This window comes from Capricornis sumatraensis, chromosome 15 (assembly GCF_032405125.1).
Source record: "Capricornis sumatraensis isolate serow.1 chromosome 15, serow.2, whole genome shotgun sequence".
Taxonomy (NCBI): Eukaryota; Metazoa; Chordata; class Mammalia; order Artiodactyla; family Bovidae; genus Capricornis; species Capricornis sumatraensis.
The window spans coordinates 19,655,268-19,672,478 of record NC_091083.1 but is presented as its reverse complement, the minus strand read 5'-3'; the positions used below and the strand labels follow the sequence as shown (position 1 = coordinate 19,672,478).

Sequence of the window (17,211 nt, the reverse complement as noted above, 5' to 3'; positions counted from 1 at the left end):
TGTTTGTTCTAGGAAGTCTTCTAGATCTTCATAGAACTGATTAACTTCAGCTTCTTCAGCATTGGTGGTAGGGACACAGACTTGGATTACTGTAATGTTGAATGGCTTGCCTTGGAAATGAACCGAGATTATTGTCATTTTTGAGGTTGTACCCAAATACAGTGTTTCGGACTCTTGTTGATTATGAGGGCTACTCCGTTTCTCTATGGGATTCTTGCCCACAGTAGTAGATAGGATGGTCATCTGAATTAAATTAGTCCGTTCTCATCCATTTTAGTTTGCTGATTCCTTGGATGTCTCTGTTTATTCTTACCATCTCCTTAACCATGTCCAATTTTCTTGATTGATGGACCTAACACTCTAGGTTCCTGTACAGTACTGTTCTTTGCAGCATCGGATTTTACTTTTATCACCAGACGCATCCACAACTGAGTATCGTATCTGCTTTGGCCCAACTGCTTCACTCATTCTGGGGCTATTGGTAGTTCTCTGCTCTTCCCCAGTAGTGTATTGGACACCTTCAGACCTGGGGGACTTATCTTTTGGTGTCATATCTTTTTGGCCTTTTATACAGTTCATGAGGTTCTCAGCAGGTATACTAGGGTGGTATAACCAGGTATAACCTGGGTATAATGTGGCATAACCAGGTTTGCCATTCCTTCCTCCAATGGATCACGTTTTGTCAGAACTCTGCTATGACCTGTCAGTCTTGGGTGGCCCTGCATGGCTTGGCTCACAGCTTTGAGTTATGCAAGCCCCTTCACCACAACAAGGCAGTGATCCATTAAGGGGGATGATCAACTTATACAACAATAAATAATCAATTTTCTTCATTCATCCCTCTGTTTCCTGAGGCACATATGAAAAATTCACAATACCTGTGTCAGTTTGCACACCCTTTTGATCTTTTCAGAATGTGTAGGCATAAAATTAAAACCTACCTTCAGAAACTTTTGAGCTTTGAAAAGTAAATTCATTTCAGTAGTCCTGAATTCTAAATTCTATGGGTCAAAGTAAGACTACGTGTCTGTATTTTAACAGACATATTTTTGGTTCAAAGTAGATAGATTATATACTGTGTAACCCATACAACTTCAGAATGAGGAGTGAAGTCTTTACTTCTTAAAATGTGAAATTTTGTTTAAGGAAACATTTTTATTGAACTTTATTTTTAAAATGTTAGCAAACATGAAATGAGAGCTCAGAGTACTTGGTTATTAAGTAAAGTTTCAACTCATAAACATTATTTGGAATTTTGGAATATGTTCAATTTTAGGAATATTATTTGAAGAAACATCACTGTTATTTTGTGGTCTGAATAAAAAGTATATTTTGTTCTGATTTTTTATTTCTTTATTTGACTTTTGGGAGTTGGTTCTTCTGGTGCAACGGTTTTTCTAGAAATGTGAAATGCGTAGCCTTATAGGAATCTTTAGTTCTTAAGTGAAAGATCTCTTTGTGCACCAGATTTGTGCCCAGAAATAACTTTCTTCGGTAGTCAGTAGGAAAAGAAAAATTTGTACCAGTGAAGTAAGTAGTTGAAAAGAAAGGAAAATACTGTTGATTATGTCTTTCTAGATTCAAATGTCTATGAATTGGAATAATGAACTGAAAGAAAATGTCTTATTAAAGCAAAAGTTTTAATGTAATAGAGCCATTATGTAATGTTTTAAAGAATTTTTAGTTTTAAACAAATGCAAAAGATAGTTATTTTGGTTTAATAGTTGTTAACAATCCTGAACCAGGAACATCCTGCTAAAAACAAAACATTCCATAGATAAGAATTATTCCCCCATAACTAATTGTTCAGTTGCTAAACTCTTTCTCTTTTCCAGCATCACAGCTATCTTTAGACTGTGAAGACTTGATAATCCTAAAGGTGGACTAGATTTGTTCTGTATAGTCCAGAGAGTAGAAATGAAAAGGGTGCAGATTACAGGTTGCTGTATAAGACCCTTTCTGACAGTTAGCCATATGTAACAGGGTCTGCACAGTGGAAAATGATCCCCTGTTAGATGTGTTGCTTCAAAACAGGGTGAAGGAAAGAGGAGTGTCTGCTTTTTATGGACGTTGAACTTGATGGCCTTCCACTTCTTATCCAACCATGATGAGTTTATCTCTTAAGTAGAGTAACACTATTGTCTGTGTATGTTTTGAGGTGGTACTATCTTTATTGACTTATTAGGAAAGGAAAAATTAATTTTCTAACCTCATTTAGCTCTACTTATTTATTTGGGCTTCCCAGGTGGCTCAGTGGTAAAGAATCTGCCTGCCTGTACAGGAGACACAAGAGACTTGTGGGTTCAGTCCCTGTGTTGGGAAAGATCCCCTGGAGTAGGAAATGGCAACCCACTCCAGTATTCTTGCCTGGGAAATCCCATGGACAGAGGAGCATGTTAGGCTGCAGTCCATGGGGTCACAGCGAGCTGGGAGTGACTGAGAATGAATGTATGCACTGATTTATTTGAAATCTTTGTTTCTTGATTTTCTCAAGCCATTTGTGGTTTCTTTACTTTTTTTTCTCAGTTTAAGATCCTTAATGTACCTATGTCTTCCCAACTTGCTGCAAATCATTGGAACCAGCAACAAGCAGAACAAGAAGAGAGGATGAGAATGAAAAAGCTCACACTAGATATCAATGAACGGCAAGAACAAGAAGATTATCAAGGTATCAGATCATTTCCAGGACAGAAGTGGAAAATTGTGATGCCTTTTGGGTTTTTAAAATATAGAACATCAGAGCTATTATTCTGCTCCTTTTCATGTCATATTTGTTTATATTTAGCCTGAGAAGTTGATTGTTTTTTATATTCCTTTCTGTCTTTATTTTTCTTTCACTTATTTATAAAATAACACTAATGTAATTTTTATCATATTTTGCTTCCCTTATAATTCAGTTAGATTCCATACTGTAAGAGCTGGATTGCAGGTGAGATAGTACCAAGTTTTAATTGCCTTGTGTTACCAGTCAGCTGTGAGCAAATTATTATTCAGCAAATATCATCTCTTGTCTGCTTGGGAATCCTGGTCTTGAGGACCCTCTTCCTTCCAGATTTGAGGGCATCAAGTTAGGATTCCAGTTTTATGCAGACATACTCAGCACACTTGGATTAGCTAAACTCTACATATGGAGTCCACAGACACCTTAAAAGGCCCTCGGAGCTATAACATGGCTTTTATATAGTGTTGTACTCACTGCTTTTTGTGCAAGAGATTGTTGTATAAATAAATATTTCGTTTTCTGTCTTTAAATCCCACTCTTAGAATCTTCTCCTTTGGTTGATGCTAATTTTTAAAAAGTAACCGTGTTTATTTATTTATTTGGTCATGACTGAAGGCATGCGGGGTCTTAGTTCCCTGATTGGGTATCGAACTCATGTTCCCCCTGCAGTGGAAGCATGGAGTCCTAGCCACTGGACCACCAGGGAATTCCCAATACTCAGTGTTCTTAATAATAAAATAATGGTAGCTAACACTCAGTAGAAGTGCTTATTATGGCCAGATGCTTATGTACTTGATCATAGCTTTTAATCCTCACAATAATTCCATGAGGTAAATGAAATTTTATATTTAGGGAAACTGAGCCAAAAGCCCCATAGCTAGTATGTGGCAGAGCTAGGATCTAATCTAATATTGCTTAGCTCCAAACACCATGCTCTCAGCTATTGTACTCTACTGCTTCTTATGCTGTTTCACTGCCTCACAAGACACACAGTTTTGGCCCCATTGCCTGTAAGGGAGCGTGGTATTATATGGTACACAAGAGCATATCTCCTCTCTTGATTGCTCTTCCAATACTTCTCAATTATTTTAGTCCATATAATGGTGATTTTTCTTTAGTTAGCTACCTGACAGAACTAATAAATTTGATCTCCCTTTATTTGCTTATTGGGAGAAGTACATTTACCAATGTTAATGCCTTTACTGTTTTGCTCCTAACTACAGAGATGCTGCAGTCTCTTGCCCAACGCCCAGCTCCAGCAAACACCAATCGGGAGCGGCGGCCTCGTTACCAACACCCAAAGGGAGCGCCTAATGCCGATCTAATCTTTAAGACTGGTGGGAGGTATGACGATCTCGCTTGTTTCTGCCTTAACTAGTTCTTTTTCATGGTGTCTGTGTGAGTAAGTTAGATAGTTCTGGATTATACCTAATGATAAAGGCCCAAGGATTAGCACAATAGAAGAGTCTTTGAGTTGCAGTTATTTGAGAAAAAAAAAAACCTGTTTATAAAATAGTTACCTTTTTTGTTTGTTTTATAAAATCTTGATTTTAGTCATACCAGTATTGGTTTTCATTTTCTTTGACTTTTTTGGATTTTTAAAAGTTTTCTCTTTGGCATTTACAGAGAGGACTAGTTACTGATTAATTGGAGAGAAGTCACAGGCTTTTTGTTAGAATTTCTTAAGCCAGTGTTAAGTAATCATAATGTTTATAAAAACCTAAAACCTGTTGTTAGACTTTGAGGCATGCAGATTGAGTTTTTTGGGGGGTATTTTGTTAGTTTTTAAATTATAAAATATCCTGCTGAGACCCATGCCGATTCTTCTTAAACTTGAGTTGCCTGATGTGAAATAACCGAAACTGTAAGGTATTTCACATAGAAGATATTCCCTAATAAGACCTCACTCATCTTGTTTTTAAGGAATAAAATTGTTGAAAGTTTAGCCAGGATCTGATCTGAAGACCCCTCCCCATCGATTTCGTTCTCTCTCTTGTGTTTGGGTTATTATCAAAAGTGGCATAGGCTTCGCTGCTCTGACAGGTCTGCCTCGGGGTATTAGTGTTTAGACTGAGGCTGTCAGAGCCATCAGATATCAACGTGTTGTTGGGAGTGGGCGAGCAGGTGTGGAGAGAGGTGCTGGGGTTGCAGAAATGGTCCACTGCTGGAGTAGTAGCACTGTAGGAAATGCAGATGTTCATCCTGTGTCTTTACTCACTTAAGAATATTTGTGTTCCTGCTAATGTTTTACTTTGAACTATACGCCCAGGCCCTGATAGCTCAGTTGGTACAGAATCCACCTGCAGTGCAGGAGACCCCAGTTCAATTCCTGGGTCGGGAAGATCCGCTGGAGAAGGGATAGTCTACCCACTCCAATATTCTTGGGCTTCTCTTGTGGCTCAGCTGGTAAATAATCTGCCTGCAGTGTGGGAGACCTGGGTTTGATCCCTGGGTTGGGAAGATCCCCTGGAGAAGGGAAAGGCTACCCACTCCAGTATTCTGGCCTGGAGAATTCCATGGACTGTATAGTCCATGGTGTTGCAGAGTAGGACATGACTGAGTGACTGTCACTTCACATAGGCTCAGACAACTCTAATCTAATTTCAAAGTTTAGCAAATTGGTTTGTCACTGAGTTCTCACATCCTTCAGGGTTACTCATGGCTTATGGGATAAAGTCCCAGCTCCTCACTTGATAACACGACCCTGGATGATAGGGTGCACTCTGTTTACTGGCTTTCTCTCCTACTGTTCTTTGCCCTCCTTCCCACCCAGCTGGCCTCTTAGTTCTCCTAGTTTCGCTGTCTTTTGCCTCTCTCTGTTTGGAACCCTCCTGGGCTCTTCCTCTGGATAACTCTTGCTTCTCCATCTGGTCTCACCTTGATACTCAGAAGTCTCACTTTGGTGCCCTGAGTCACAGTGCTTCCCCAAACCTTACAGTGCTTCATCACCTGCCAGCCTGTTTCCGTCCCCCAGAAAATTGAGGACCCAGGGAGCCTTGTCTTGCTTTCTGTTTTGTCTCCTATACAGCTTTTGGTGCCTAGCATGTAGTTGATCCCCAGTAAATGTTTGTTGAATGGACAGAGAAACTTCAAAAAAAAACCAATCTGTGTTTAATCTTTTAATAAACTTTCTTCCTATGTTATGCTACCCAGTTCTCATTCCCTTTTGTTTTCCTGATTTTGTGAGACTCCAATTCTTCAGCTACTTCCTTTACCTATTTTAAATCTCTTCCTAAAATACTGATTTGGAAAATAAAATCCTAACTTGTACAGTGCTCTTTAAAATGACCCTCTGTAAAGTCTCATGGTATTGTGGTATTTTTAAAGCCAGAGCTCTCAAAATGCAGGTATGGATGAATATTGGGGAGGAACAAACAAATGCATAAAAATGAGTTTCTGAGCCTTTCAAGTACCATGTGTTTTTTGCTGTTTTTTAAACTTAAATTTAAGTGAAGTGTAGTCATGTGGAAGAAAATTAGCTGATGGGGTAGTGTCTTTTGGTGGTTTGGCTCCTCTTTATTTTCTTCTATTTTTATTGCTGGGCCAGACTCATTGGGAGGCTGTTTATCTAGAGCCATGATCCTTGGCTACCTGGTGCTGAATTCCTACAGGAGGAAGCAGAAGAAATTCTGTGAGGTCTAAAGAACTGTTTTCAGTTGAATCCTAACTTGGCTAGTATTCTTTTAAAAGTTATTAATATTGTTGACATTGTATGGCAGATGAAGGGAAACTAGAAACCTGGTTATTAAAACAGTTTTAAGTTTTTCTTATCCTTAGATTTTGATAAGGCTCTCAGACATTAATTGTAATGATTTTTATATTTTCTAATCAGGATTGAAATAGGCTGTCAGTTAAAATTTCAGCCCTTCTCCCTGGGTATTAATGTCTAACAAAGTATAAGCGTTTTGCTTATAATGAATTAAAATGGCAATAGCACTCTTAAGTAATACAGTTACCCAGGTGTTTTGTAAGGCAGGACAGGGTTGCTTTCCACTCTGCTAGTGTTGAAAGAACTGTGAAACTCAGCATCACGGGAAAGATTGAGGGCAGGAGGAAAAGGGGGCACCAGAAGATGAGATGGTTGGATGGCATCACTGACTCAGTGGACATGAGTTTGAGCAAACTCGAGGAGATAGTGAAGGACAGGAAAGCCTGGCGTGCTGCAGTCCATGGGGTTGCAGAGAGTCAGACATGACTTAGCAACTGAACAATAGCATCTTTGGCAAATGTCAGTACTAACACAGTTTACACTCTGTAAATTCGTGTGGATTATACCATTGCTCCTCAAACTTTAAAATACACATTTTAACCATCTTGACTCTCATTAAACTGCTGGTTCTCATTAGTTTCTAACAAGCTGTCAGGTGATGTCAAAGCTGCTGGAGTGTGGACCACTCTCAGAGTGATTATATATAGTGAGAGATTATATGGCAAGTGTGTCTCACTTATCAAAGACTGTGAACACTTTTCCTTTATTCACTGCATTTGTCTAAAATATTCTGTTTTAGACCATTGCTTTGTCTTGACATCAAGAGAGAGACTGTTTCTTTCTCTCAGGGAGTACTCCTGTTACTGACCTTTTTCCATTCTGTTCAGTTTTGTACAACTTGCAGATGTATCCAACTGAAGAGAGACTTTTCCTTATTTGCATTTTAGTCTTGGGAAGTTTCTTGCTAATGCAACTGGCGTTGTGTAGGCAACCTGTGTTAATTTGCTAGAGCTGCCAAAAGACAGCATAGTACATGGTGCGATTCACACAACAGAACTCCCATCTTGCACTCTGGAGGCCGGAATCCAAGGTCAAGTCAGGGTCGCTTCTTTCTGAGGGCTGAGAGGGACAGTCTGCTCCCAGCTCCCTGCTGGCTCCTGGTGGTTTGCCAATAGCCCCTGGCACTCCTGACTTCCACAGCACCTTCTGATCCCTGCCTTCCTCTTCATGTGGGGCTCTCCTCAGGTGTGTGTCTGTCCAGGTGTCCTATTATGAGGACACAGTCATACTGGATTAGGGGCTCATCGGATTTCAGTCTGGCCTCCTCTTAACTAATTACATCTGCAGTGACCCTTTCTCCAAATAAGGTTGCGTTCTGAGGTTCAGAGGTTAGACTTCAGCACATAAATTTGGGGGTTACGCAGTTCAGCTGTGACACAAACCATGAGTTTTCAGCATCTTAGAAAGTAGTTATAGGAAAGCTGACGGGCCCACCCTCCCCATCACTGTCAGAATTGCCCCATTTAGTGCCCCTCTGCCCCCTCTTATTTCTTCAGTAGGAATCTGTACCCTCTTTAAAAAACACTGACTTCTCTGCAGTCAGTGAACAGTGGCTGGTGGTGCTCAAGGGGCATTTTCTTGCTGGAGGGGCATCCTCAGTCCTGGTTCTTTAACATTGCCCTGTTTGTGCCTCTAGGAGACGTTGATCCAGCAGCACGTGTCATTTCATTAGGTCCTGTATCTGATGTTGTGGATAGTGGAGTCCTCCAGCAATTGAATGAGAGCAGTGGACACATCTCAGCATGTCGGTCTAGAGAGTTGTGAATCTAAACCTGGGACAGGCTGGGGCCATGAGGCAGAAACAGCAGCCTCTGCCAACACCGGAACAAGCCGACGCTTCCAGACAAGGCGGAAAAGGCCTTTTGTAATGGAAATCACGTGAGGGTTCATCTTCTCTTGAGAATGGCAGTCAAGAAATGAGGTGGTTGACTTGACTCCTGAGCAGTTACACCAGGAAGAGCGTCAGTGAGATGACTGAGCCGGAGAAGAGACGGTTGTAATGGTAATGGTATGGGGGAAATGAACTTGAGTTTAAACTTGGTTTGAGTTTCAGTGTCTCTGAATTGAACATCCTGTGTTGAAAGAAGATACATTTGGGGGCTCCAGAACTACAGTAGAAAAGTGTAGAGCAAGCAGTGAAATCTTCCAGTGAAAACTTATATGCAGGACAGCAAAATGATGAAAGATACCCAGGTACCAGATAATCCACCAGGAAGGCTTTTGTTTAGGAATCTCTTTCATGAGGAACAAGGAATGGGGGAGAAAAATCAGTTTTATCCATCAGAGTCAGTAATACAACATTGCCTATTAGGGTAAAGGGAAAATGTGAAGACGATTAGTACACACAGCATGAACCCAGATGGCTTAGGGAGTCTGACACCAGCCTCAGAACAGGGATAGGCGAGCCCATTGTAAGTATCATTGAAAACAAACAGCGTGCCAGGCAGACACCACAGAAGATGGACAAAGGACAGCGAGAAGAGGATCCGGAGATTTTGTTGACCTTCATGGGTTTACAGCCTCTGTCTCTAAACAAAGTATGGAAACAGTAGAGCTTTTATTTTGCTTTTGTTTTTGTTTTGTTTTGTTTTCCCCCCACTACATAGAAATGAGAGTTCTTAGTCTGTTTCTGGCCAATCTGTTAATTTACTAGGATAGTTGTCTTTCGTTTGCTTTCCAGTAGGCATAGTGAATTTAGTTGAAGAGCAAGCACATCTGTAAGCTACAACTTGATTACATCTTTTTTTCTAGCTGTTTTGCATTTTTTCTTTCACCATATTTTAGTTTCTGCATGTAGAATTAAATAAGAAACAAAACTGTAAAGTTGTAACATTTCACATGGAAATGCTGCCCGATCTTCACCAGCTTCAGAAATCTGACCTTTGCCGATGCTGCAATAAAGTGTTGTAATTTCGATTTGGTGTGGTTGTGTTTTATTTAGTTTGGGTTTTGGAAACCTATTAAATGGGTAAATCAGTATCTTCCACGGGTATCTCTGTTCTTTATAGTCTTAGAGATGATTTTGTTTGCATTTCACTTGTATCGTTGCTTTCATTTTAGCATCTGTTATTTGCATTGTTTTCTTGGGTGCCTGAGTCAGCTTACCTTGGGGTCAGTACAGAAAGTAGGCCGTGGAATCCGATCGAATAAACATGTTTTGAAGAGGCTTGAACCAGTTACAATGGAAAATGCTGGCACAGCACCATCTGGTCTGGGTGGCGTTTATGTTGTTACCTGAGGGTGTGCAGCAGGGTTGATAAACGCCGCTGTAAGACGGGCAGCTCAGAAGGGAATCGCGAGAACCATTGTTTTCAGTTTTTTTCAGGTGTTCATTCCAAGGTTGACTGAGACAATCCAGAAGGTGGGACTGTAGTCAATCACTCTTGCTAAAATTCAACTGAGAGTCATTCATATTTGGAAAGAAAAAGACAATAAAGTTTCAAAACTCAATTCTCTCAACACTGTTTCCCAGCCCTCATTGCCATTTTACTTGCCGGCCCCACTTGGCACAGCATCCATCCCCGGACCAGTGATCAGCGGTCAAGGGGGCCAGTTCTGTGAAACCACTGGCTTCGCAGGCAGGAGCATTAAGAATTACCTGGACGAGGCCACTTCCTACACTCGTCCATAACTGGGGTTCACTCAGATATTAAACGTGAAGCTTTTCCACATAGCTACACGTTTATTTCTAAAGTTTGGGGGGTCCAAATGTTTTATCTATACAACATCTCATTAAAATATCTCTTGCTCTGTGTGGCCGGCACTGGAGTAGCTGCGCTGGCTCTGTCTAGTGCTCTTCCCTAGGCTTGTTTTGAATAAAGACAAAGTGGAGGTGGAGTCAGTTTAAAAATACTTCGCATGCTATAAGTAAAATCACGTTTTGGCATTCTTATTGTGACGCTTTTTTAAACCTTTGGAAAGTACAAAGGACAGTCAGCCATCTGTTATCTCAGTAAGTGCTTCTTTCTGGAGGAGTAACTTTGGAAATTGTTGGGTTATTACTCAAATGTTTTGTTTCCTTGGAGGAGGTTTTAGTTTTATGGTTGTTGGGGAAAGCATTTCAGATTCTGCTGAGTATGTGCATGTATGTCTACAAGCGCTCTTTTTTTTTTTTTTAACCTTTTCTTTGGTTTCCTATGTGACACTGGACAGTCAGTCTGGTTGGATTTATGGATTTAAACATTTTGATGAATACTTTGCGACCATGGAAAGGGAAGGATTGATTGACCCCATTCTGTTTACCAGGCACTGGGGATACACAGGTAGGGGGGGAAAAAAATCCCTGCTCCCATGGGACTGATACTCCAGTAAGGGAGAAATGAGACAATTCTGTGAAGTTAGGTGACCATATGTGTAAACTGCTTATGCAGTGTGTGGCATGTAGGAAGGGTCCCCTTGATGGCACTGTTGCTATGAATCCTTGTTCTCTCCTTACTGCCTGGCTTGGTTACTTTCAAGATGTAGTTCAAGCTTCTTCTCCTCTAGGACACCTTGCTGTTCCCTCATCCCTCATTTGATTTAGATGCTGTCCTTCCCTTGTAGCTCAGTTGGTAAAGAATCTGCCTGCAATGCAGGAGACCCGACTTCAATCCCTGGGTTGGGAAGATCCCCTGGAGAAGCAAATGGCAACCCACTCCAGTATGGAGAAGCCCATGGACAGAGGAGCCTGGTGGGCTACAGTCCATGGGGTCACGAAAGTCGGATACAACTTAGCAACTAAACCACCACCTTGAGCTTTCATCAAAGGTGCTGCCCACCTGCCCCCGGGTGGGGATGAGATTAATTGCAGGGTGGTGCTTAGCAGCTGTTCTGCAAGAGTTACATGGAACTCCTATCTATAGGAGCACCAGGCTACACTAGGGGACCCTAGAAGGTGCTCATCACATGCTCCCCCTGGACGCTGAGAAATCTGAGGGAACTTGCTTTACCCCAGGAAGCGCATGTGGCTATATTCTCAACCACCTGTCCTGCCATTTCCACAGCAGGACTTTTGCACTTGACCCAAATGCCACTGAACCCCAGGCTGGGTATGTGATGGGTTCTCATCTGCTTGACGAGGTGAGCTCAGGAATTGGACACAAGTCCCACTAGTCTCCCATTTCCCAGTTCACTCTGACTCGATGCTGGCCTGAAGACTTTGGGGCCAGCACTCGCAGGGCATTTCTCGTTCGGACTGACGGGCAAATTGTCAATCTAGTTCCATGCATTGTTTGCTTTGTAATCTAGGAGGTGAGCAGGGGGACTTCATATGTCCCCTGAGATCTGTGTGCACCTGTACACACTTGCCACTAAGGAGCCCTCAGGCCTGGAACATTTTCTCACTAGTGGCCCAGAGGCCTGAAACACCTATTCCCAAAGAGGATGTGGAGGTGCCAGGCAGACACCCTCAGTAACTCATTCGATGTTTATTGAGCACCAACTCCTGTGCTTCCTACTTGTATGAACTTGGATGGTCATTGACCTCTAAACTTCAGTCTGTAGACAGTTCACTAGGGTTGTCTGAGGAATTAACAAGATAATGGACTTGAGGGTCTTAACAAAGATTGATATATAGGAAGTGCACAATAAAGGTTTACCAGTGGTGGTAGTAATAGTAACACTAGAGCTTCTGTGTGCTACGCACATCGTATGTAGTTAGATTCAAAGTTGGCCAAGCTTGGCCCTTGAGTTCGTAGACCCTTCAAGTGTGCAAAGAATCCTGCGTTCAGACCTGGGTGGCTGAAAATCACACAGAACTTCCAACAAGCTCCACTTTATTACCCACAGAAAAATGTTCCTGAACTGCTGTGGGAATGCCACCTTTCAGTGAAACAGGCCTGGACCACGTCCCGTTACCTTGTCAGAGAGAAACAATATCTGTCTCCCCAGAGATCACTGGCCACTTGATTTCAGGCATAAACCTCTTTATTTTCTTAATTGTTTTCTCTATATATCTCTTGCCAGTAACAGGGTTGAATATTAAGGAGAAACACACAAGGTCCTAGGTCCTCTGACTCCAGAAGTAGCACAGGTGGCTTCGGGGTCTTCCAGCATCCCAGAAAAGCATGGGCTTTTGTCTGAAATGCACCCTTTCACCCAGAACAGATATGGATGAGGGTCAGATTGACAAGATTTAGCCCCCTTGAGGCTGGTGGGGTTTTTGCCAGGCTTCCTCGAGAGGACATGGTGGAGGGGAAGAAGCGGAGGGGGCAGAACATGCAGCAGAGCTGAAAAGAGGAAGCAGGTTGTCTTCAGCTTCATCAGATCCCTGCCCTGCCCCGCTCCCGCCTGGGTGCAGCGCAGGGCACGTGGTGCTATGACTTCTGTGTAGGGGGGTCATTGACTTAACTCTGAGCCCAGGAGGGATTGTGAGGTATGACCCCAATCCTCCGGTAATTGATAATCTGTTCCAAGCCACTCATGAATGTGCAGCCTCTTCCTTGATTCCAGCAAGGCAGGGGCACTGGCTGGGATTGCACACCTGCCGTTCCTTGGGTAAGTTTCTCAGCCAAAGCTTCATTGATGTCGCCTGTGCAATGAGAATCAAATAGTGGGTTTTTCAGGGTGATGGAGAGTGGAGAGCATTCACTCTGCACCTGCCATGTGCTAGGCTAAGGTCCTGGCGACACAGCAAATCCTGCTTCTGTGGAGCTTCTGTTCTTGAGGGAAGAGCACACAGGAACAAAAAGAAGAATATCAAAATGGGAGAAGCTGAGATGGATACTGCGATGCCGAAGGCCCCATTCTGGGACGGGCTTAGCTGCAGGTGAGGTAGGGGGCCTTTGGGGGCCCACATGCAAGGGCTGCTCGGAGAAGGAGCACGAAGGCCTGGTGTCCTTATCCTGAGTCAGGACATCACGGGCCAGTCCAGCTGTCATCAAGCCTGCCCTGCCCACCTGCTGCTTGGCTGCTGGTCCCCAGAGTGCTCCCTCATGAACACTGCACTCTAACCGCCTTCCCAGGCTCTGCTCCCCTGAGACCCAGACTGCAGCCCACGTGCTCTGGGGGTGACACGCCGTGGTCTGTGGCCCCTTGAGCTCAATTCCCTGAGTGACAAGGATCAGCCCCTGGAAGATGGGGAAGGACATTCCAAACGAGAGATTGGAGATGGGGGTATGAGCATGGCCTGCTTGAGGAATGGAGGGAAGAACCAGTGAGAGGTGGGCACAGAGAGGAGTCGAGCCAGAGTGGGGCGTGTGAATTTTCTTCTGGGTGTGGTGTGGTTGACTCAGTCCGACTTCATGGGATCATCCAGCTGCTGAGTGGAGGTCAGATTGTAGGGGCTGGAGTAGAACTGGGGAGACCTGGAGGTAGGAAATGGGAAGAGCCCGGCTGAGAAACGATGGGGTGATGGTGGAAAGGGGACAGATTTCCTAGGTAAGAGGGGAAAGGGCTGGCTTAGGAGGGGTCGATGTAGGAAAGGGTGGGATGAAGGCAGTGTGGGGTCCTGGGCTGTGCAGTTGGGTGGGCGGGGCATGCAGAGACAGATGGAGAGTGCAGACAGTCCCCAGGTGCTGTTCATGTAGGGGTGCTGCCCAGAGGCCCCCACGGCCCCGTTCAAGGGTTTGCATACTCTGGCTCCACGCCTGCTGGGGAAAAGGGCCACTGCCAAATGGCTCTGGTTTCTGGAGTTGCCTAGCCTGCAGGTGGGCAGGCCAGGGTCTGGGCCTGAGAGCTGAGGCCATGATGTGGCCCTGGGCAGGGGCACAGGGCCCCTGCTCCAGAGTGCTGCCCCACTGTGCACGTGGAGCTCAGGCCTGCTGTGAGGAGCAGGCCCTGGCAGTGTGGAGCCAGGAGACGCTCCCACTGGACCGTGTGCAGACTGGGGAGACGGGCTGATTGTAAATGGATCTCTCTGTTCTGCCTGACCTGATTTTCCCTTCCTTTTAATTTGACTTTTGTTTGTTTGCTTTGCATTGTTTCTGAGAGACCCTGGAGACAGACCTGAGACAGCCCGCACTGGGCTCACATCCGGATCAGGCCAGGGCCTTCTGGCCTCAGCCTGCCCTTGGCCCTCCCAGAGGCCCAGGCCTCCCTCTGCAAACCCCTGGCTTCCTACAGTCACAGAACCAGGCAGACCACACCCACCAGGGCCTCTCTTCCCCTCCTCTTCACCGCCTGCTGCAGCAGGAACCTGCTAGAGCCACTGGCCCACACGGCCCCCTCAAGAGAAAGCCTGAGGAAGTGCTGGAGTGTGAGAGAGATCTGTGTATTTAGGTCCCTAGAGCCGGCAGCCTCTGACTTTGGTATCCTGCCCCTTGCGTGGTCCACCCAGGTTTCTGCACCGGCTCCGGGTGCTCTGTTCCTGCTGCTGTGATCTGCAGACAAGCACGGAGGGCCAGTGCCTGACAGTCGACCACCCCGGCGTTACTGCGGGAAGGAAATCAAAAAAACAACTGCAAAATCTCTAATCGTGCTTTACTTTTAAAAACTTTTTATCTTGAAATAGTTACAGACTCACCAGAGACTGCAAAAATAGTCGAGTTCTGCAAACCCTTTGTCCAGCTTCCCCCAGTGGTGATGTCTTATATGACGACAGTAAACATCAAAACCAGGAAACTGACATTGGTTCAACATCGGTAACTAGACTCTAGGCCCCATCAAGTTTCCACAGCTTTACATGTGCGTGTACCTGTGTTTCCGCAGAATGGATTGCATGGGTAGATTTGCCACCCTCAAGGTACGCAAATGTTCTGTCCCCACAAAGGAAGTCCTTCCTGCATTCTACTCCTTGATCCCTGATGGAGTAGTTCTTCAGAGAAACAGAACGAAGGATAAACAGATGTATGTTTTCTTCTATTTTATTTATAGGAATATTGAGGAATCTTATAAGAATAGGCAATTATGGAATTATGCAGGCTGAAATGTCTCACAGTCTTCCACCTGCAAACTGGGGAAGCATAAAAGTCAATTCTACAGTTCAACACAAATCTGAAGGCCTGAGACCCAGAGGCGCTCACAGTCCAAGATCAAGGGCCCTAGAGTTGGGGGCCGATGGTGTGAGTCCATTCTGAGTCTGAAGAAGAGAACCAAGAGCACCCTTGTTTGAGAGCAGGGCAAGACGGACGTCCCAGCTCGAGCAGAGTGAGCAGGTACCCCTTCCTCCATCTTCTTCTTTTCACATTTTGATCTCCTGGTGGATGCCCACACACGTTGAGGAGGGGCGTTTTCTCTACTCAGTCTACTGATTCAAATGCTCGTCTCTTCTGCAGACACCCTCATGGACACACCCAGAAATAGTGTCTCAGCAACAACCTGCACATCTCTTAGCCCAGTCAAGTTGACACATAAAATTTGTCATCGTACCTGGAAACAACTAACCTGGTTTCTTCTGTAGAATTTTGTCATTTTGAGAGTGTTATGTAAATGAAACTGCACAATATAGATCAATGATGGATTTATGATGCCCTTGAGATTCCACTGAAGCCAATGCATATGGTTCCTTCTTATGGATGAGTGGTAACCCTGTTGGGTGGATGTCCCTGAGTTGAAGCATGCACCCACTGAAAGACATTTGTTTGAAGCTATTCTGAATAAAACTGTTGTAAATATTTTGGTACAAGTTTTTTTTTTTTTTAATTTTGGTAAAATAGACATACAATCTACCATTGTAACCATTTTCAAGTGTACAGTTTAGTGTGTGTACAGGTTTCTGTACGCATGTAAGTTTTCAGTTCTCTGGGACAAATACCTAAGAGTAGAGCTGCTGAGTCCTGTGCCTAGTACATGTTTAGTTTCTTAAGAAGCAGCTGCCCATCTGTGCTCTGGAGTGACTGCACCACTGTCCATCCCCACCAGCAATGTGGGGAGACCCAGTTTCTTCGCACTGTTGCCAGCATTTGGTCTTATCACTGCTTTTTTTTTTTTTATTTTAGCTGCCATAGTCCGTGTGTACTGGTGTCTCCTTGTTATGATTTGCATTTCCCTAACGGCTAATGATATTGAGCATCTTTTTGTGTGGTTGTCATTCGCATATCCTCTTTGGTGAAATGTCTATTTGTGTCTTCCTCCTTTCTAATTTAATTAAAAGCAGGGTCTGCTTCTGTGTGTTGTTTTTGAGTTTTGAGAATTCTTTCAATTCTTTTAGAGATTCTAGATATAAGTCAGATATGTGGTTTTCAAATGATTTTCCCCAATCTTTAGCATGTCTTTCATCCTTTTAATGGCATCTTTTGCTCAGCAAAAGTTTCAAATTTTGATGAAGTCCAACTTATCTTTTTTGGTGATAACTCTACTTTTTGCCTAGCCCTAGATCCCAAAGGTTTTCTGTTGTCCTTCTTTCCTAAAAGTCCAATAGTGGTACATTTTCCATTTAGGTCCATGATCTACTTTGAATTAACTTTGATATAAGATATGAGGTTTAAGGGTTTTTTTTTTTTTTTCTTTTTTGCCCATGGATGATCAGTTGCTCCAATGCCATTTGTTGGAGAGGCTGTCATTCTCCACTGGGTAAGTTTTACACCTTTGTCAAACCAACAACAACCACAGAACCTACCAAGTGGGTCTCTTTCTGGTTTCTCTAGTTTATTCCACTGACCTCTGGGTCTGTCGCTTCACCAATACCGCACTGTTCTACTGTAGCTCTATGGTGAGTCTTGATGTCAGGAAGAGTGAGTCTTCCCACTTTATTCTTTGTTAAACTTGTCAGCTGATTTAGTTCCTTTGCCTTTGCATATAAAATTTGGAATAAGCTTGTCTCTGTCTACAAAGTATCTTGCTGGGATTTCCCTAGAAATTGTGT

The 17,211-nt window shown here is 43.7% G+C and overlaps 1 protein-coding gene across 1 annotated transcript in view; it reads left to right on the top strand.

Annotated features, from left to right (window-relative positions):
* Positions 1 to 9,366, top strand: part of UPF2 (UPF2 regulator of nonsense mediated mRNA decay) — a 94,401-nt gene extending 85,035 nt beyond the window's left edge. Inside the window, exons 20-22 of the mRNA XM_068986999.1 lie at positions 2,527 to 2,668; positions 3,946 to 4,066; positions 8,128 to 9,366. Of these exons, the coding sequence (XP_068843100.1) occupies positions 2,527 to 2,668; positions 3,946 to 4,066; positions 8,128 to 8,137 (273 nt within the window). The 3' untranslated portion in view covers positions 8,138 to 9,366. The remainder of the gene's footprint in view (positions 1 to 2,526; positions 2,669 to 3,945; positions 4,067 to 8,127) is intronic.
* Positions 9,367 to 17,211: the final 7,845 nt, after the last annotated feature.